We start from the raw sequence: 21741 nt of genomic DNA on the forward strand, positions 1-21741 counted from the left end.
CCATATAAAGCTTCAGTGTAATCCGCACGCTGGAGATAAATTCAGAGCTACTCTACCCAACAGTCTCTTCGTGTTTAGGACCACACAAACGACACAACACACGACAAGAGGAGCTAAAGTATTTTCCTATTTTGGATTATAAAGAAAGAAACATATATTACCTTTGACTTCAAAACAACTTAAAGGTGCAAAAAGGGAAGACATAATGAAGAAGGGAAAGGTATGTTTTTAACTTTCCAGCTTTATATTTTTAACACAGCTTTGTATAGTATTGTGTAAAGATTCATGTAAAAGATTAGTCACATTTTAAGGCAAATTTGTAAAATTAAAATAAACTCGATCCAAAACCAAGACCAAAATAGAACTCAGAGATGCACAAAAATGTATATTGAAATATTTATTTTCAACAACTATTTCCCTTTTAATGTCAACATCACATAAATAATGATATAATAATATGTGTGAAAGAGCAATTTTAGGAATTGTTTGGTTTTACTGTACGTTAAAGAGTGTGTCTATGCTGGTTACAAAAAGATGGAGGCCCATCTCATCCATCCTAATCCTTTGACCCAATCAAACATGGTGGCTGTTTTGTTGACAAATCTGTGATGGAACTTTTTTTTGCAGGCAGCTTTAAAAGTAAAATCTAATACGTTATAGACTTTAATACAGTTTAACAACGTGAAAGCCAAATTAGGACTGGGCTAGTTTGTGGTTGAGAGCAAATATAGTATTTTTCAAAAACTTCATAGACTGTAAAAACAGCTGTTCTTTTTTATGCAACAGACTTAACATCATTATGAACCCACAAACTGTATTTGTTTCTCAGCAGGTGGATGAGGAAACTGAGCCGCCCAGTTATCAGGAGGTGACTGCAGGTAAAAGCTCTCTTTATGGACTGTGGAATAATGGAATATTCCAATATTTATAAATCAACAAACACTATTAAAGTATATAGGACCATGATGTCTCTACCTAGACTTACTACACACAGTAAATGCTTTGATTGGTTTGATTGAAAGTATTTTTCTTTTACTACTTGTGTTTTATTTGGAATGTTGATTTTTTAAAATCATAATATCACACTTCATTGAAAAGTACTTAAACATCTAGTTATTAGGAGTCAAACCTGCCTCCCCATGATAACTTCCTGGAATTTTAAAACACTATGTATGTACAACCTCAGTTTTTAATAAAATAATTTCTCACATTTCCTCTTTGCCTGTTTCTTCAGGCTATAATGAGATGGAGGCCCAGTTCGCCTGGGACGACAAGACAATCCGGCGGACCTTCATCAGGAAGGTATTGATTTATATTAGAAGCGACAGCAGAATAACATTTACTGTATCTTGGAGACTCTTCCTTTGCTTTGACATGATGCGTGTCTTCCTGCAGGTCTACGCCATCCTCATGGTTCAGCTGTTTGTGACGGTGGCCATTGTCAGTCTCTTCTCATTTTGGTAACTACTCTTTTCCTAAAGTTTTTGTTTTAAACCAAATTTCTAAAAACATAAATGAAACCCATTGAAATCGTGTCTCTACAGCGCTCCTGTGAGGTATTACATCCAGACTCATCCAGGCTTGTACATGGCATCATAGTAAGTGAAAACACACCTAACACTAGGATGGGTCAAATGCAGAGACCGCATTTCGTTGTCCTAGTACTTGTACTCTGTGCAATGACAATAAAGTTGAATCTTTTTTTTAAAATTTTTTTTTTTAACTGTCACCTTTTTAATGAGTTATTTACTGATTTGTAACGCCATTTCCCCCTTTTTTTGTTGACAGCCTCGTGTTTTTTGCCACCTACATTGCACTGTCCTGCTGTGGAAACCTGAGGTAACACTCCTTTGCATTCAAATTGTTAACAGAATTATTAATTAAGTTGCACCAATATTACTGTGTGTACATTTGTGACTTAACATTGACAAAGTAATGTTCGTTTTCATCAACACAGGAGGCAGTTTCCTTGGAATATAATTTTGCTAGTTCTCTTTGTGAGTATTCTTAATCATGAAAACATCATTTGATATTTACTTCCACGCTCAACATAACCCTTAATTGTTTTGATATTTTTTACGTTTATCCTCAGACTTTGAGCATGGCCAGCATGATGGGATTTGTGTCGAGGTAAATATTGTGATTTAGTTGTGTGTTTAGATGTCTTAGATGTTGATTTCAACTCATCCAAGCATTTCTAGAATAAAAGACTCCTTCTTTTCCTGCAGCTTTTACAACACTAAATCAGTGGTTCTGTGTCTGGGAATCACATCTCTGGTGTGTCTCTCAGTCACCATCTTCAGCTTCCAGACCAAGGTAAGAAAAAACTACTCAAACTATAATGTGATTTTAAACAACTCAAAAAGAAAAATGAATCCATCATGCATTCATTTCTGTTGCAGATTGACGTCACCTCCTGCCATGGCGTCCTGTTTTCTCTGTGCATGGTCATGCTCCTCTGTGCCATCACCCTCTCCATTGTCGTACCTTTTGGATATGTAAGTTACAGCACAACTTCCTAAAAAAAACTCTAAAATAGCTGTGAATAATTATGACTCTAACCCCAGTCGCTGGTAAATCCTGCTGGCTGTATTTGTGTTTGCGTTTACGAGAAAGGCTTAGCCTCACAGATAAACAGATTAGCATCATGCTGTACTTCTTAACAGTGCTTTGTAATGCTTTGTTTACCTTGTTCCACAGGTTCCCTGGTTACATGCTTTGTACGCTGTTGGTGGAGCCATCCTCTTTACTTTGGTGAGAAGCAGATCGTGAAAACATTAACATTGTTAAGCTGAAATTTTGTTCAGAAATAATTAATTTGCTGTCCTTCTTTCTTCTCTATTTCTTTTCTGTCACAGTTCCTGGCATTTGACACACAGTTGCTGTTAGGGAACAAGCGCTACACTATAAGTCCAGAGGAATATGTTTTTGCCACCCTCAGCCTCTACCTTGACATCATCTACCTGTTCAGCTTCCTTCTACAGATCTTTGGAGGAGGCCGCAGGTGAAGAATTTCTCCTCGCTTTTAGGCTCAATTCCAAACCGCCCCCTACACACTACCCCTCCGTTTGCGCGTTCGGGCGGAGGGTCCGCCCATTAAGTGCCGCTCCAATCCAACGAGTGTGGAGGGGGAGTGGGTAATCAAGCCCTCCAACAGTGAGTCTGCAGCGCACCTGACTTCACCTGATGCTCTACCTTGACCGGACTCACTGCTGTGTGTGTCCGTCCTGAAACATGCTGTGTACGAACAGTTCCTGCAAACATTTAGACTGGCGAACTGCGCAAATCAACATACACATTAAATGTCGTCATACTGATACGTTTTTATTTGTTTTACTCAGGAATATAGTACTCGTTTCTAGTATACGGTGTGAATTTAATAATAAAGTTGTGTATATTTACAGACTAGTGCGTAAACCAAGCAGCTTATATTTTAGGCTATATATTTTTAAAATAAAAGAGGTTTGCAAATAAAGAAACGCTAGTGAAGATTTTTGGAGTTTCATTTTAGTTATTATTTAATTTTTTGACCAAGAGATGCTGATTTGAAACCGTTGTTACAAAAAGTTACTTTATTTCCTGTTTCGGTCGGAGAGAGGGGAGTTCGTCCCAAAGTTTGCCGCTGTATTCACAACCCCCACCGGAAAGAAGGGAGCCTCATTCAGTTGCGAGTGTGACTACAGACGGAGTTTACTCCATCACTGAGTGGGAGTGGGTAGGGTGTGGTTTGGAATTGAGCCATAATCTTTCCACCAGCTCAACAACCAGTTCAGCCAGGGCTATACGGTTCAGTGAGGACACTAGTCTTGCTGCTGGTTTTGTGGCTATGCCCTGACATAGCCACACTGTATTTCACTCTACTCTGGTCTGCATTTGTTTTTGCTCTACTGTGACCCCACCACCCCACAGAGTGTGTTTGGGTGGGGGGGACAGTTGCAATGTGTATTGTAACTTAAATGTGGCCTTTGGGGTGGGATTGAAAATCATTTAATGTAAACTATTTGAAGATCAGAAAAGAGCATTAGGATGGTCGAACTGTATAGTGAAAAAAAAAGCACATGGCATGTTAAAACTATTTTTGTAAGAACACTGAGTGATGTCTGTCTGTGATTCTGACATTATTGTAATAAAAGTGACACATGAAAAGTAGTTTGTCTGACAGTTCTGAGAAAGTTTACAATGGGGATTATAATGTTTTACTTTTTAGGTACTCAATCATATAAGAGGCCAGTGACTAATTTAGTTCTTACTGTAATTGTCAATGTGATTGTGAATGGATGTGTGCCTGTGTGTTAGCCCTGTAATGGACTGCGGACCACTGTTGCATGCTGGGATAGATTAGTAAGGTTGTTGATTTGGTTTTAGAAAAGAAATGTCAATACCATTTCCTTCCTTTTTCTAGCGAAACCGATTTTTAAAGTATCCGGACTACTGCAACAGCCTCCTCTGGTTCACCCTCAAAAATCATCAATTATCTCCGATACATCCAGAACTCCACCGCCCGTCTACTCACCTACACCGGAATCTGTGACAATATCACCCCAGTCCTCGTCAAGGTCCACTGGCTCCCCACCCCCCAGAGAATTCCGTACAAGATCCTCCTCATGACATACAAAGCCCTCCATAACCTTGCCCCATCCTACCTTACTGATCTCCTCCACAGACACACTCCCACCCGCCAACCAACTGTTTGAGTCTCTAGAAAACCCTTATTTAAGTGTCGTGTTTTATTTATCCATTTTGATTTGTTGTCGCATTTTACAAATGAGTAAATTTAAATATTATATTTAAATATAACATTTATTTTTAAAACAATATCTTTTAAGAAGTACTTTGTGAATACAGCCCTTACACCTATTTAGTATGTTATATTAACCTAGCATCTTTTTTTTTTTACTGCTTTCTCCTTTAATCCTTAAAATGTGCAGAAGAGTTTTTTTCAGGATTTTAGTGTGAAGTGTCAAGATTACACATTTGGACTACAATCGTCCACAACCTGCAACAAGCGGGTCATCAGCTTTGAGCTATTGAGCAGCAGAAATAGATACAGATGTATTGTGATGACACGGCACAGGGATTGATCAAGCGAAAGCAACAACAACAGCAGAGGCCAGAGACCATTACATTTACACAGTTACCTTTAGCCATATAATGAAAAACACAGTTCAGCCAATCATTGAAACAAGGCTTTTATTAAAAAAACGAAAAAATGACATATTCAAATTCAAAGAGAAAACCAAGAAGAAGGAAAATCTAATCTCAATCAATAAAAAAACACACAAGTTACAGCCAAATTAGCAACTCTGGCTCAGGAAGACAACAGTAGCCAAGTGGCTTTGCAAAATAACCAAATATCAAAACCTCTTTCCTCTTAACAAAACTGTACAAAATGAGTTCTTGTATAAATAAGAAAACTGTTCACAAGCAAGTGGAAAATAAACCCTTCGGATTTTCAAAATGTCTTGGATTCACACACATTTGGTTCATACAGTGTGGAGCAATGCATTGTTATTATTTAATCTTTTAAAAATGTCACCGTAAGACAACAACTATATGATTTAATAATGTAAAAAAAAAAAGCTATTGCTTATTTGCTAAACAAAATAATTTAATTTAGATTCATCAAGTTCAAAATGAAACAAAAAAAGCTTACTGAAATTAAAGAGTGACATTTTGAAAATCCAGACTGGGCAACATCTAACGACCTGTTTGGAAATCCTGTTTTAGCAGCAAAACATTTTGAAGCTATGAAATAAGCCATCAAATCTACATTAGGATGGATAAAAACAACATTTTCAAATTGTTGTGGACTTAAAGTATTAAGTGCAAGGAGATTGTTTTCTATAATCTTCTACTGTATATCATTGATCTCAGTATCTCAACATTTTAAATGTAACTTAACTTTGTATTTTTTGGAAACTTCCTGTAATATTATCACTGCTGAAGTTTTAAAACAATATACTTAAATAAACACTGCTTTGTAACAAGTGGTCATTTCATAGTTTCAAAATCCTGTTTTTGTATTTAAAGTGATGGCTAATATATGGAATATTATTTCTCTGAACATATAAACAATATCCATGACATTTTCCTTCATGAGCACTGAATCTGAAAAATTTGCTAGTCACTGTGTTATCTCGACAGGTTATAAATCATTTGTTTTAAATCACACAAGGAGAGAAAAAAAGAAAATGTGTGCAGAGGAGGTGAAAGGGGAAAAAAGACTATTTACAATATTAGCTCTCGTGTCTGAAAACTCTCACCATCGTAAAAGTCTTGGCTTCCTGCTGGGTGTCTGCAGAGGCCAATAAAGTTTATAATGAGTCTGTTTACAGGCACATCAATGCGCCATTGCATATACTGAGGGAAACTCTGCTTATTTTTACATCAACAAAACCAGATTATTCATGTTTATTTTAAAGTACACAGTTCAGTTCAAAGAAAGTTCTCACAAAACCTCAAACTGTGGAAATGATGTGGAATATTGTGTGAACGTCACCACTGTTATTGTGATCTTTCTCTGTGTGAATCTGTCGGAGGCAGATAAGGGGAATTTTGTCTAGCAATGGGAGCGGTTTATCTCTGACAGAGAGCTAAAAGACGGGTGGCAACAACATCTTTGGTTGCGGAAATTAACAATACAAACACACAGCAAAAAGTTTTTAAAATGTCAAGAGTCAGAAACAGAATCATCAAACTGCGATGTGGATAAAGACGTTTGCACACAGCATTTATGGATGGTGGAAGAGTGGGAAGACGAGCTCCTCTTAACCCTACTGTTCACACGACCGATGTGACAACCAACTCACAACACGGCATTTCAAACATGCCTGTTTCCATGTCTGCAGTATATACAACTTAGTGTTCATCCTATGAGAGATTAGGCAATTTGTTCAGAGAAAACATTAAGGCTTAGCTAAAAATTGTTTTTGCAGAATTTTGGATCACTCATTCAGACTTGCTGTCTCACTAAAGGCTGTAATTAATGGCACTTCCATGGTCTAGTGAGCAGTCCTTTGTAAAACCATTATTTCTATTATCTACATATCTACAGTTTTAGATGTCTGCATAAATTAAAGTTGAACATATTTGGATGCACTGTATGTGGTGAAATGTGCTCCACTCACTGACTGAAACATACCCAGGGCTTGTGGTTGCGAAGCCTCTCTAAGCCGCAACACTTATGCAGCATTGTATGAATCTTTTGGATCAGCCCTAATGAAGTCATTGTTTGGTATAACTCTCCACTCTGGAAGCCTTTTAATAGACAGACCTGACACAGTATGAGGACAGACGACACAAGGTGTGGAACGGAAATTTGTGTGAAAACAAAAACAAGTGAAAACTTAATGTGCACAAGAAAACAACATCAATCCCTACGCAGAGAAACAAATCTACTCTGTAAAAAGCTAAAAATCTACAACTAAAATCTAAACTACATCGAAGATAAATTCATCAATAATAAGGCAAATTAGCTCAAAAAGGTTTTCAAGTGACAGACAAAAGAAAACAGAAACATTGAATTTTCTACAAACTAAAAAAAAATCACTGACAGAGAATCAAACTCAGGTGACAACAGCAGCATTGAAAAAAAAGACTTACAGCTCCCTTTCCTTTCAAACTAATTATTCTCAGGGATCTTGTTAGTCCTCTATTTGATTTCCCTCATTGCTTTATCATATCTATATCTTAATTTATTAACTGCATTGCTCTTTGTACAAATAATCGTTCAGTAATCTAACTGCTTAGAACTAAAGCATTTTCACTTACCTCCATAACAGAGGAGGAATTTAATGATACCTGAAGGTTTGCCACAGCAAAACCGCTTAAAACCACTTCTCATGGACACGCAAGTAACATGGAGTTACATTATAACAAGGCAGGAAAACTAATAAAACTAACAGCTGTCATTTTGATGGTGCATACAGGACTAAATTGAAAGTCATATAAGCATCAAAACTACTAAAATTGGCCAAATATTGGAGTTAGATGAGAGGGGTAAACTCAGTTGCATCACATCTTTATAGACTACAGTATTAAACAATGTATTTTTCTATTAATGTATGTTTCACAGATCTAAAAACTCTGAAAAATAGAACCTTAATCAAAATATAAATATAAATGATTGATTGTCTTTTATTCACTTAAGGAACAATGTAAAATAATAATCTGAATAAACTATAATCATAGTAATTTTCATCTGTGCGTGAATAGAAATCTCTGCAGCAGTTACAGAGAGAAGTAGCTTTAAACGGTATGCCTCCCCACGGTTACAACTCGACACATCAGACCAGCAAAAGTGTTTTGTACGTTTCTAAATCTATACAAAGTGTGTCCCCCCACCCCCCCACCCCGCTGCTTCAAATAGAACATCAAACAACAGACATCAGGAAATAAAAATAAAAGTTTGCATATTTTACAAAAAAAAAGACACATTGTGTTTCAACTCTTTCTTGAATCACCCTGAAACATCCAGAATGCTTTTTTAAAAAATAAGAATTTCTTATATTACGTGCACAAAAATAATGCTCTGTGTCTATTCCTCCCCTTTTTTTTTCTTAAACTTCTTGTTACGTTCCTTTTTTTCAGTTATCAAAATAGATCAAAGCTTCTGTGGTGAAGATTCCCACCTTTGGTTGATCGACTCTTGAGGATGTGAGCAGGAAAGTCCAATGATGTAAGTGTTGTCCTTTTCCTTAAAAAAAAAAACCACACACACACACACACACACACACACACACACACACACACACACACACACACACACACACACACACACACACACACACACACACACACACACACACACACACACACACACACACACACACAGACACACACACACACATTCCTTTTGTTATCCATTTTCAAGTCCGGTTGCTTAAAGATGGTCTGGAGCACCGTAATCTTTCAGCTGAATCCCGCCTGGTGGATTCATCTGGTGCTCTCGGCCCCACCCTGCTGGGAGCTGGAAAACACACAACTAAGGATTAATGCCCTGTACCTGCTCAACCTTTGTTCAGCTCACAACACATCTGTAAAGTTGCTTTCACACAGTAAGAATTTCATTACAACAAATCATTCTTTGAAAAAGTGATATGTCTGGACTGTGCAATAATACAAATAAATGCACCATGTCAAATTATGACTATGCAAATGTGTAAGTAACTTAATATTCTCCTTGATCTCTTACAATAAAGCATCCCTGAAGATGAACCAACCAGCTAATTAGCTTGGATTAAGAATAGAAGAAGGTTGAGACTGATTAGCCTGACTAAAACCTCGGCCAAGTGCTGAATAGGAGGAAACAAAAACGTCAAACTATTTCTTTAACACTTAGAAAATATTGTTTGGAAACAATTGTGTTATTATGTGCTATAAGGTTTACACACACACACACACACACACACATGCACACACACACACACACACACACACACACACACACACACACACACACACACACACACACACACACACACACACACACACACACACACACACACACACACACACACACACACACACACACACACACACACACACACACACAATTTTCCATGAATTTCCCGGTTACATATTTTCAGAAATATCTGCCTACATTTGTGTTATTTGCGAGATAAGCAGTCGTACCTTAGCTTCACTTGGTGTGTTGGTACGAGTAGTTTGTGTGTTCTGCAGGTGTCTCCAAGGCAACCTGTTGCTGTTGACCCCCATTCTCCTGAATAAAAGAGAGGAGACGTTATTCAAAGAAACTTTGAAAGACAGTATGTATTTTCCCAGCTGCCCTCCCCACTAAATCCAAGACTTTAAATATCTTTGAGTGAATTAACCAAAAGTAAACAACAAACAAAACAGGTCAAATATGTTGCCAGTGCGAACTGCAGGACGTGTTTACTAAAAGGCATGCTTAACATTTATCTTGTGTAACAATGTAAGGAGTGGCTGAGGTAAATCTTACTTTAAACCCCTAACTTTACTCGACTCCCTCCACTCCCACTTCTTCTCACCCATCCAATCACAGCCTGAGTTCCTTTTCCCGTTCATAAACCTGTCTTTGTTTCTCATTCACTGCCTTGCTCAGCCTGCAGGCTCCCACAGCTATCACTGAGCTCCACCTCCAAATAAATGAATCAAGACTCCCGCAGGCTCAGCCGGCCTCCTGCAGAGTGCTGAGTCAGGAACCTGCTGCTCTCATTTATGAGTGGCAAAGGCTGTTCTGGTTGAATAGCGGAGGAAGCGATACAGATACAGATAATATCAGTAAATGATATTAATACATTCCTTGAACCAATAAACAGTTATCATTTATGATTCAAAGATAAAGGCTTAAAAAGGCAAAATACACTCATTACAAATTTTAATTTAGCAAATCTGCGGCTGCTAGAAGACAATTAAATATGTTTGTAGTGAGAAAATCTCTATAATACTAATATTTGGAGAACAAAATGTGTAAAATACAATGTATTTATATTTAAATGTTTACTAAGACTTACTATGACTTCTATAACAGTAAGGACATAAGCTAACTCAAAATATTTAAAAGATATTGAGTCCTCTACTCTTCATCTCATTCACTCATCATAAAATAATTGTGTCAGTAATTATTGTTTGATCATGTATGATTGAATGGATAGTGAGTCCTGGTCATGAACTTAACAATCAACCAGTTAATTAATAAACATGTTTTAAAGAAGTCTGTCCTTTCAAGTTTCTGCAACAACATTGAATTACTTGCTAGTCCCGCTTTTGATGTTTCCAAAATACGACCTAAACATACACTGTATTGACAACACACCACTTTCAATGATGACCCCCTGATGTAACATATGTTTTCGTATTAATCTTAGGACGCTAAAGGAATCATTGAAGCTAAGCCACCACTTGTTATAAAATACCACACAAACCTTCAGGGCACATGGCCAATGTCCAGCCCAAGACACCTTTTGTTCATCTCTTACCGACTCTGCCACTCCCTAAAATTCAAACCCAAATGACCTGCCACGCTAACATTTTTTGTAAATACATCCCCATCAGAGTTTTAATTGATACGTAGTCATCCCCTTCATGTAAATATAAAATGCAAGCAGCTGAAGTCGAGGCTAGCTTCATACCTCTACTGGGCCACTGGAGGGAGGCACTGTGGTGTACTGGGGGATGTAGGTCCCCTGCATAGACGTGTTGGCCGGAATATACTGTAGGGAAGGCAGAGAGGAAAACACAAATTTTGTATAGTATTTGACAAATATAATTCACCTTGTAATTATCAGGACAGGTAGTTATGGGGACAAGTTTTGGCCTTGTGCGTAGTGTGTGTGAGTGTGTGATTGGTACTGACTGTGCCCGTGCTGCCCATGGACAGGTGGCTTAGCTGCTGAGCGAGAGGTCCCATCATGGACGTGGGCTGGATGGACATGGCGTGATCCATTGTTGGGGTAAGAACTGTACCCTGAGACACATATTACAACTTAAATTCTAGTCTAAAGCCAGTACAAATAATGTAAAGTGTTTAAAATCCATCACAAGTGAACCAAACACACATAAATATGTCAGGAACTACAGTTAAGCTTTCATGTATGTAAAGATGAACTTGGATTTCAGTTAGTGACAACCTTGTCAAATGTTCTTGGTTACATTTAAACTTTTTTTCCCATGAAGTCTCTAAGCATAAATGAGGTATACGGGGGGAGATGGATGAGGGATACTCACAGCTGGCTGCATGAGGTATGACTGATGGTGCATCCAGGACGGGCTGTGCACCTAAAGATCAGGAAACACGTCATGAAATTAATTTCCAATCAGTTAGTGTTGCTTCCTTTAGTGCCCTCATTGTGTAACTATGCAGAGATGGGTCATGATAATCTCAACAGAGAACCTGTACTTTGAGCTGTGGGGCTCCCTGAGTGTCTATTAACTGACATCATGTGACATAATGAGGAGTTTTGCACAGAAAAAGCCACAGAAAATACAATGTTGGCATTAAAGGGAAACAACGCACAGTTTCTAAATTCCTGTTATTTTTATTGCTTAAAACAGCCCAAAACTAGAAACAACATTGGACCATTTTCTAACACATTTATAATGTCATCAAGTATGACGTCTGTAACTGCGCCATAGACAAAAAAGAGGGAATGCTGTTATAGATATATAGTTATTAGAAAATAGCACAACATTTGATTGCGATTTCCTAAGCTATGAAAATAACATATTGGAAATCTTAACTGAGCTAGTGTTCTCCATTTACGCAGATTTGAGTCGGTATTTAAATTATAAACACAGTGACATGCTCCACCTGGTAGGATGAGACAGGCGAATGCATGTAGGGTGAGAGGGAGGTCTGGGCGATCATTCGGTTTGGAGCCAGACTGTAGGGTGAGGAGTAGAAGCTGTCGAACAGACGGAGCAAAGCAAAAGCAAACATGAAGACAGCCACACCATGTCAACCGTCTGCAGAATGTTTGTAACTGCATCAACAGCATTTCTGTGGCGATGTAATGCCCAGCAGAGGGCAGCACTTCACTACGGTTTGAGTACAACTCAATTTTCCTGCAGGGTTGGGACTGTTTTCAGTCAGTCCATGCACACCACTCACCCATTTTGTAGGGCTGTGGGGTCATACGCAAGCGTCATTCCTCCCTGGGAAAACAATAAAAAGAATTCATAAACAGTGAAGTCATGCACACACCAACGCAGCCTGTAGTAAAAACAGTCCTGAAGCAAGGATTGAGAAGGATGTTTTTGCTTTAATTTCCATCTTCAAACAACCACATATAAACACAGAAAGTTCCCTTTAAGAGTCATGATTTAAAAATCTCACCGCATCTCCGTCTCTAGCCCAGGGTCTTCCATTGTGGAGGTACTTCCCCTGGTTCTGCCTCTTCTTCTGACCCCCGTCTGCAAACTTACATAATAAGGGCTCTGTGGGCACTGTGACAGCAACAGATCAAACAAAAAAAGTTATATCAATGGTCACAGTGAGGAACAAAAACCCTGAGCTCCGGCACCAACAACAACAATATCAGGTTCCTATAATACCAAAATAACATTCCACGCACCAGGCACTCCTGGGGGAGTCTTGATGAATTTGCCGTTGAAATGCTGAATTATGGCCTCGCACTTCTCCGTGGACTCCATTCTGAAATACAGCCAAGGTAAAATGTAATCCTTCTCTTGGATAGTGTTTGTTAGTACTGGACACTTTGTTTCTGCTTGAATCATCACACAACCATGGAGTAGTGTTTCATATCTAACCTGGCAAATCCCACACCGCGGCTGGTCCCGTTAGCATCTCGGAGAATACGTGTGGAAATGACCTGGCCAAAGGACTTGAGCATGCTCTCCAGCTCTTGCTCATCCATGGACACTGGCAGGTTGGAGATGTAGAGGTTGGTGGGGTCCTGCTCTTGTTGCTGCAAAGGAAGTAAACATAAAAATCAGTTTACATACAGATGTTTTCCGGACCTGAGGAATGTGATTACTTTGATTATGTTGATGCAGAAGCTGCAGACATCTGAATCTAAAGGTTTCACATTTATTTGAACATAAAGCTTTTGAAAATCTTTGCCAACGCATTTGCAAATATATACATTTTGTTATCAATATCTTTTTCACACTGCAGAAATTCCTGTGTAGGCAGTGCTGTGACCTGTCTTTCTATCAACACCTGTCTCCACTCTTACACATTAATGTCAAGCATCTGTTTGTAAAGGGACCTGACACCAATAAAATGTTCTGTAGACTGACAAGCCTGTATAATTTGAAACCAATGTGCCTTGTAGCATTTACTTAAACTAAGGCTCTCTGGTTTTAAAAAATCCAGATGCGCACATAAATAAACCAACACATTAAAATTTGAATTTGTCTTCAAAGATTAAGTAGTATATTAAGGATGTTGCCTGATTAACAGATCTGCATAACTGCAAGTAAAGAGATCATTCAGTCTTATTTTTGTCCCAGTAGCTTGGAAGTGAATCCTTATGTGAGTGTGCAGAAGCAGACAGGAAGCCAGGCATGAAGTTAAGAAGTACAGAGAGCAACAGGAGTCTGGCAATCGGGAGAAAAGAGGCCGGGCTTAAAAGAGGGGAAAGGGAAACAGAGAGTGAAGGATGAGGATAGAGCTTGAGAGAGGGTGGGAGAAATTAGGAGCTTAAAAGGTTGATATTTCTGTACCGAAGGAGGGAACTGACAAGATAGGAAGTAGTTGGGAGTCTTGAGTAATGAAAGAGGAAAATGTGTAAAAAAGGATAAATGAGTGCTTGCTGATTCACAGGCTCTTCTCTTCAATCAAATGTATTTTATCGCTATCATTTTCCATTTTGTCCTCCCTTCCTAACACTCAGTGCTTAAACATAGATCTGCAAACCAGTTTTTCACTTGTGCATAAAGGAAACTGTCTGATGTACGTCAAACACATATCTCAAATAAAGATTTACTACCTTTATAAGAAGCCTCTGTTCTCAGCCCTGAGCCACCTGGCTGAGAGATAACCTATTTTTTGTGATTGTCATTCTGGGTGCGGCAATATGGCCATTATGTAACACAGTGGCCCAGAGCAGGAGGTCTTTGGTTAATGGAGATTCATGACAAAGGGGAAACCCTCCCATTTTTATCTTTTTATTTACCCTTTTATCTTGGCTAAACACAATATATGTTGTTGTAGAAATGCAAATTCTGTTGGACCCAGCCCAGGCACACGTGAAAGGGATTTGCTAAAGCGTCACAGTGCATTTTATTCGTTCCAAGGTCTGCTGAGGTGTGTCTCTGTATTTGCCTGCTTGCGTGTCGAGCAGCAAGTGCGAGCTGACGTCTGAGTTTGAAGAGGGAGTTGCAGGGAAGTAAGAACGGATCTATTTTTAACTCTACCATGATTCTCCTGCCCCTGATGCAGACGGCTCCTCTGGGCCCTCGGTCTCGGGGCTGGGGTGTTTCGTTCGGGGACTGAACGTACTCTGAGGACCGCCAGTGCTAGGTGTGGCTCATTCTGTTTGTGAACAACAATTTGCAGCACCATGGTGAAGGTGCAAACAGGTGAAACCTCACTTAAGGGTTTTGATACTGAGTCAATGTTAGGCTAATGCTTCTTTTTTCTGACCTGGGATAGCCCAGTGACTCCAAAAGCAGATGGGTATATTTAGGATTTTATAGTAGTTATCAACACCTCTGACTGAGCACATGTTGTCTGTGCGAGTTGAGTCTTGGTGTCAAGTTGCACTTGCTGGGTATTGAGATACCAGGACTGTGTGGCACTTTTACAAAGGAGGGGCAGAGGACTAAGACTCCGGGTTTAGTTACAGTGAACTGGTTGAGGTCAGCTGGCAGCGTGGATCTGTTACAGTTTTCTGGAGCTGGGCTGAAGGAGATCCTGGTGTTACATTGCAGTGGGTCTGTTTGGGTGCAGAACATTGGTAGGGGGGCAGGGACACTAGGTTGGAGTGTATTAAGTGCTGGTGTCAGCCCCAGGCCTGGGCCCAGACGATGGACAATGCCAGCTCATTGTGCCTGTCCCATTGACAGTGGTTGTAGTGGCACCCTCCCCTGGTTCCCTCAATGGGGAGTCTGAGAGCCAAAGGGATCAGCTTAATGGGCCGACAAGAGTTGCTTTGACTGCAGACACTCGGACAAAGAGCTCAGAACAAGCGCTACCACAGGAGCAGGTTAGCAACATACACAAGTACAGAGACACGGGTGTGGGGAGAAGCAAAGTGGTGAAGAAAGAGGAGAAGGAATGCCACGAAAGGGAAGACAGAAGAACTAACAAGCGAAGAATGGTGAATTAACAAAAACGGTCCAAAATGGTGATACATTTTTTTCCTGTTACAAATCTACAGTATGCCAGATTATATGCTTCTTTGCACAGGCTCAACCAACAAAGTATAACCAAACACGTCCCCCATAAACCACAGTTTAGCTTGCAACTTTACCAACAGGACAGTCGCAGGTGGCTCGTTAGGGGTTAAAATATTTGAACGAAAGACAAGATTGGATCATAATGTTAAATGACAAGTTTAACCCAACGGTGATAGGAGGATTTGAGGGTAAAGAAAGGGGTGCCTGTGTAAGGAAGATGATCAAGAGCCTGAAAATGCTTACTTTGGCCATCTGAGCCTGGACCCCACTGGACTTCAGAGCTGTAACAGCTTTCTGTGCAGCTGCTGGACTGTCAAAGTCAACAAAGCCATATCCTGTAAAAAAAAAAACATTCACACATTAGAGATGCTGTGATGTTATTTTCTTTTCGGAACCATGTGATTCTTTTGCTAAGAGATAGATAAGAACATCAATTATACTCTTGTATCTGTCAAAAATTAAGCTAAACACACGTTAGCTTAGCATGGGGAAAACAGCTAGTCCGGCAAAAGGTTTTGTAGATTAAATTTATATATGAAGTAAATATTTTCAGAGTTACTGGTGGTTACTATTGGCAGAGCTTGGCTGGCTGTTAACCCTGTATCAAGTTATCTAGCTAAGCTAAGCTAAACTGCAAAATTCATGAAGGGTCACGATATGATCTCATTTGAAAAAATAAGTTAAAATTAATGTTTAACTTACCTTTACATTTGTTGGTGGTTTTATCCAAGATTGCCTTGGTCGACACAATCTTGCCATACCTGTCAGGACAGGAATACAGGGTCAATGTATCACGAGGTGACTACAGGGCAACAAAAGGAATCTGCTTCTACGTCTGCATACCACTGCTGCACCACTTCCTCAGTTCTGCCTGACTGCAGGTGTAAACATGAACTCAAACTCTTTCATGCAATCAACTGTTTCTTCTTAAGTCAATTCTAAATGTCACAGAAAACTTTGTTCACCTCCACCCTGTTTGTCTTTGTCTGCAGTTGACGGCTTTACAGTTACTCTGTTCCCTGGAGTGGCAGGAGACAGCACCCTAGGGCCAAAAACAACTTGTTCCAAGCCTGTTTTCACCACTCGCACCTCCACATACACTAACACACTAAAACACACCTCTCTATTAAATTCAGCTCTGCTCTCAAGTATTTTTGGCTCAAATTAAGCATCAAAGTGTTGTCACGACCAATGCCCGACTCACAATTAGAACATTGCCTTGCTGAAAGCTTGATCCATTCCAGTACACACAAAATAAATCTAAATGTGTAAGAAACACAAGTTCTAACATGTCATGTCAAGTTCACAGCTATCAATAGACAACACATTACTCGGCCTATTTTGTAGGAGAGAGTAAGAGGAGAAGCAATTAATGCATTGATGCAGCATCATCAAACATTCATGCTATTAAAACAGAAATTGAGAAGTGTTGGGGGAGATGTGGGGGATAAAGAAACGCAGTGTTTTAAGACTCTGCATCAGCACTGCAGTATAATAGACCTGCCCCTGTCTGGTGAATTTAGCCAGTGAGTTCCTCTGTTTGGGCGACATAGCGTCTGAGTGGAATGTACACTGTAACCTGATGCTTCACCCCTCCGGTTCGCCTTCCTTCCCACCACATCCCTCTCCCTTGCTCTGTTTTTCCACCCCCACATCGCTGCACCGCTGGGTCCTACACTCCTGACTTTTTTCAGTGGACATTTGCCCAAAGAATCAGACCTGACTACACGGTCACTGCAGAGACCTTTCTCACAAAGAAATCAGGGCAGCAACTTATTTTTTATAATTAATTAATCTGCAGGTTATTCCCTTGATTAATCAAAAAGTAGATTGGTCTATGAAATGTCAGATAATGGAGGTAAATGTCCTTTTTTCCCCCTCCAACAACATAACCTCTTTAAAAGTCTGGTTCTTTCCGTCAAAAACTCAAAGATATTCCGTTTCATTTGATAGTAAACAGAGAAAATGCAGGAAACTCCTAAATTTGACAACACAACTAAAATGTTTATGGTAAAATGTTTTGACCTTTTCTCCTCAAACTTTTAAAAATGTACATTAAGGCCATGCAGATTTCTGTAAACAAATAGTAGTAGAATTATACTGTGTGTGAACAATGGGCCACACTTCAGCATAGAGACATTATAAAGGACTCTTCCTCACTGCAGGAATTAATAATTCATCATCCACTGCCACATAGCCAGATGACCTTCGCATAGGCTATATGCATAGCAGAGTGGTCATTAAGTGTATATATACACAAGCTTGATATAATATAACCCACCTTTACAAATTTACATTTGTCATATATTTTAGCTTTTCAAACACAAATCTAGAAACAGGCATGCAATATATACTGTGTACCATTTTTCATAAACTGTAAGAAAAAAGGCCACGGTTTTGTGTTTAAAATACACAATATAACATTCACATTAGTCGAGCTTGAATTGAAAACTAATAGAAAGAACACAGAGAAAATATTGGTTCCTTGTTAATGATATACACATACAATAAACATGTAGTGCAAATATGAATATTTTCTGGAGTATATCATTATTACTTTTTATTCAAATCTTTCTTTAAATGTCAAAAAATAAGAATAAATGGTTTGAAAGAAATTGCCTTGTTAAAAAAACAAAAGATACAGATAAATAATGAATATCAAACAAAAGTTCATACACGCTGGCTCAGGTTGAAGCTCATACCATCAGAGTGAAAAACAAGTCCTATTGATCAGTTTGAGTTTTCATTAGAAGCGTTACAACAAAAACAAAAGCTGTGTTTCATGTTTTCCCTAACGGAGACCCCAGCAGAGTTCAAAGGTCTGAAAGCAGTGACTGTGTGGCCCTCTGCTTACCTCGGCCCTGTGCAGCAGAACAGCAGCCCACTACACTGCGGAGGCCACAGGGACTTAAAAGGCAGATCTGACCCATACGGCTGTCTGACATTCTTTCCCAGTGGGCCATGCTACTCTTTTCCCACTCATTTAAGTTTCCCCTTCAGAGGAAGCCCTCTAACCCACCCCTAAAGCCTCTGTCCACTGTCAACTTCTCTAACAGCCCCACAATGACTTCTCTGTCCCCTGCTTTTACTCTCCACCGCCTGGCTCACCTATCGCCCGCAGATTTCAGATTTTCTTTGATTGTGGCAGCTTTGACAATATGACTCAATTATTAACAAGATTATAACACATGAGCCGTGGACTTGATTTTTCCAAGGTACCTTATGTAGGGTCAGAGTTGTTACACTGGGGAATTACACACACATATTACTGTGCTGTTAGTACTGTCAAGTAAGGTTTTATTAGCTATGGACAGAGCTTGTTCAGAGAGGCGTGTTGTTACTGGGAATGACCCGGGGAGATGACGGATGCATGGCTAAGGTTCACAAATCACTTGTGTGATATACAGCGTAGCCATGACCCGCAGCAGCGCAAACCAATTAAGTTGCTTTATTACTGGGTTTGATCAATGTGTGTGTGTGTTGGTGTGTGTGTGGGGCCTACATACTATAGAGGCTGGACTTTTTTTTTAAGGGTTTGTAGGTCTTGGTTCACTGCAGTGGAGGCAATTTAGCCTCACATAGAGTGAAAGGTTAGATCAGGACATGAGGAGGCAACATGCCGAACCTTTTTCTGGCCCCTTCTCTGAACCCCCATCCTGTGCTTTTCTCAACCCTCTGTATTCTTTCTCAATTTCTTGTATTTCCTATGATTGTCAAGATTTAACACTGACTTGAGTTGTGGTAATTCAGTATACTTATTCCCGAAACCACTTTTCCTTCCTTCCTGCCTTAACAGTTCCTTATTGTGAACATTAAGTTATTGCCTCATTTGAAATATCATTTCATGTGTCCGACAGATGAAAAGCATAGACACAGAAAGCACAGTTTCTATCTGCTAATGAGGGGTTACGTATATTAACTCTTTTTCTCATGTAACATCAATTATAGCTACCTAAAGAAAACTTGTTCCATATATGCTGGGCTGGAAAGTACCAACAGCTATAGATAGACTATAGTTTCACTCAATATTAAGGGATAATAACTTGAGGCCCAATACCTTTGCCTTTACGATATGTCAACAATTAACAACCCATCTGTTACATTCAAGACAAATGGCTCTACATGGTAATAGTGTAGATGGTACAGTGTATCTCAAGCAATAGCTAAACTAATACATATTTACACTCATCTAAGGTTCAAATCTAACTAAAGGTTTTTCATGCAACAGTATACCTTTCTTAATTCAAGAACATTTTAAAATATATGTAATATTATAACATTGGCCAACATACCTGCGCAGCTTACATTTTATTAAGATGTTGTTACATGATCATTTGAAGTCTATTATAAATGAAAAATTAAAACATAGAGCACACTTATTTTCATGAGATATTGCACCAAAGAAATAGGTTGACATTTTTGGATGAAAGATGTGAAACATTACGCTGCGCAATGTAACGTCATTTGTTTTTGCTCTATGTGTAAAAACAAATAGGCATGTTATTTAGAAATGTCAGATTATAATTGTATTCATGTGTCTTATGTGGAATTCTTGGGCTTCCACATTAAAAAACATGTCTGTATGATATTGGATCTTTTCCACTTTCAATATTGTGAAGTCCAACTGAAAAAAAGCAGTGTGAAAGTCACTCACGGTTGGCAGAGCTTGACCAGGTCTTGGTCTGTAGTCCCCGGATGGAGGCCGCGGATATACAGGTTAGTTTTACTCAGCTGTTCCCCTCCCCCACTGCTGTTGCTGCTACTGTTGGTGTTGGGACTGGGGGGCGCCATTTGGTGGCCGGAGGACACATAGGCCTGCTGCAATAAGAAAGAAACAGATTTAGTTGTGCATCAACACAGACGAGGAAAATGAGAATACTTCATATTCTTAAACACCAGCAAACTTTGAACCAGCAAAGCGATGTTTGTTATTATTTAATGAGGGAAAAACTTGAGGAGCGTTTAGAGATGTTGAGAGATAGAGTGTGATCCTGCATGAGAGTGATCATTTTGTGGGAGCTGCGAAAAATGATATCATACAGCCCTCATGTCAACACTCACCAATAGTGCTTTCTGAGGGGAATGTGGGGCCTCTTGGCTGCCTACTCCATATAGGGAAAAGGGGCCTCTTATGCTTTCTCCATGTTTAGTTACTTCTTCTTTACTTTTGGAACCACAAATATATATTGCGGTGCATATCAAAACCAAAGCTCTTGAGATCTAAAGTTAACATTTAGTCAGTCGGATGACGCGGAATTAAATTATAAACCCGATAGGGACAGTTTTTATACTTCCCTCTCTTATTTTACTCCTGCTTATGGATAAAAGTATTTCTAAATAAATTGCTGACATCTGTTCAAGTTTTTATTCAATCGCCCTAAACTTGCAGCGCATCAGGTTCAACCTTGTCCTGAAAATACCCTCCTAACAAGACCCTGAGCAGCAAGATACAAATTCAGGGTTCAGTTCAGTCCACATTACACAATAAAGTCCATTAATTATAGCAGAAAAAAGAGGAATTCAAAGAGATGAATAGCAACACCACACCTGGAGTTGTGACTATAATCCATTACTAAACCTCCTTATAATTTCTGATGTTGGTTTGTTTTGTTTCATCAGTGAGTCTATGAGGATTTGCCAGTGACTAAAATATGATGGTTAACTTGTAGGTGAGTCAACCCTAAGAACATGAAAGGCAGTTGCGCAACAACTTCCTCTCACACGGGAATGTGACTCTCCTTGGAGAAATCAAACAAAAGATTGTGCAACCATGAAGAGGAGTTTTTTTCTTATTAGGATAAATGTGGTTTCATTATCACTTCGAAAGAAATACCACTGTTTCCAGGAATAGATCTACTGGCAGATTCCCAAAATAAAATCGAGGCCATAAATACA

General features: G+C 39.2%; 2 protein-coding genes across 6 annotated transcripts in view; one reads left to right on the forward strand and one right to left on the reverse strand.

Moving 5' to 3' along the window:
* Positions 1–7076, forward strand: faim2b (Fas apoptotic inhibitory molecule 2b). Of its 4 annotated transcripts, none has more exons than XM_063910385.1 (13): positions 1–220; positions 830–878; positions 1235–1302; positions 1396–1460; positions 1545–1598; positions 1789–1839; positions 1958–1997; positions 2093–2130; positions 2229–2316; positions 2403–2498; positions 2701–2754; positions 2859–3004; positions 4403–7076. In XM_063910385.1, the coding sequence occupies exons 1-13, from the start codon at positions 206–208 to the stop codon at positions 4416–4418; spliced, it is 780 nt and encodes a 259-aa protein (XP_063766455.1). In that variant the 5' UTR covers positions 1–205; the 3' UTR covers positions 4419–7076. The 4 variants fall into 4 exon arrangements, with proteins under 4 accessions (XP_063766455.1, XP_063766453.1, XP_063766456.1 ...); XM_063910386.1 differs by having other exon boundaries at positions 17–220; positions 833–878; XM_063910383.1 differs by having other exon boundaries at positions 1235–1460.
* LOC134882585 (RNA-binding motif, single-stranded-interacting protein 2-like) overlaps positions 5177–21741 on the reverse strand; it is a 24279-nt gene continuing 7714 nt past the window's right edge. The window contains exons 2-14 of one of the 2 annotated variants that reach the window (XM_063910382.1): positions 20501–20664; positions 16549–16607; positions 16090–16181; positions 13252–13409; positions 13056–13135; positions 12818–12894; positions 12593–12636; positions 12293–12386; positions 11710–11760; positions 11339–11449; positions 11115–11195; positions 9634–9721; positions 5177–8968 (exon numbers count right to left, since the gene is read on the reverse strand). In XM_063910382.1, coding sequence (XP_063766452.1) covers positions 9641–9721; positions 11115–11195; positions 11339–11449; positions 11710–11760; positions 12293–12386; positions 12593–12636; positions 12818–12894; positions 13056–13135; positions 13252–13409; positions 16090–16181; positions 16549–16607; positions 20501–20664 — 1092 coding nt within the window. In that variant the 3' untranslated portion in view covers positions 5177–8968; positions 9634–9640. Of the gene's footprint in view, positions 8969–9633; positions 9722–11114; positions 11196–11338; positions 11450–11709; positions 11761–12292; positions 12387–12592; positions 12637–12817; positions 12928–13055; positions 13136–13251; positions 13410–16089; positions 16182–16548; positions 16608–20500; positions 20665–21741 lie in introns of both variants that reach the window. The other variant, XM_063910381.1, reaches the window with a different exon arrangement.

This window comes from Eleginops maclovinus, chromosome 20, assembly GCF_036324505.1.
Source record: "Eleginops maclovinus isolate JMC-PN-2008 ecotype Puerto Natales chromosome 20, JC_Emac_rtc_rv5, whole genome shotgun sequence".
Classification (NCBI taxonomy): domain Eukaryota; kingdom Metazoa; phylum Chordata; class Actinopteri; order Perciformes; family Eleginopidae; genus Eleginops; species Eleginops maclovinus.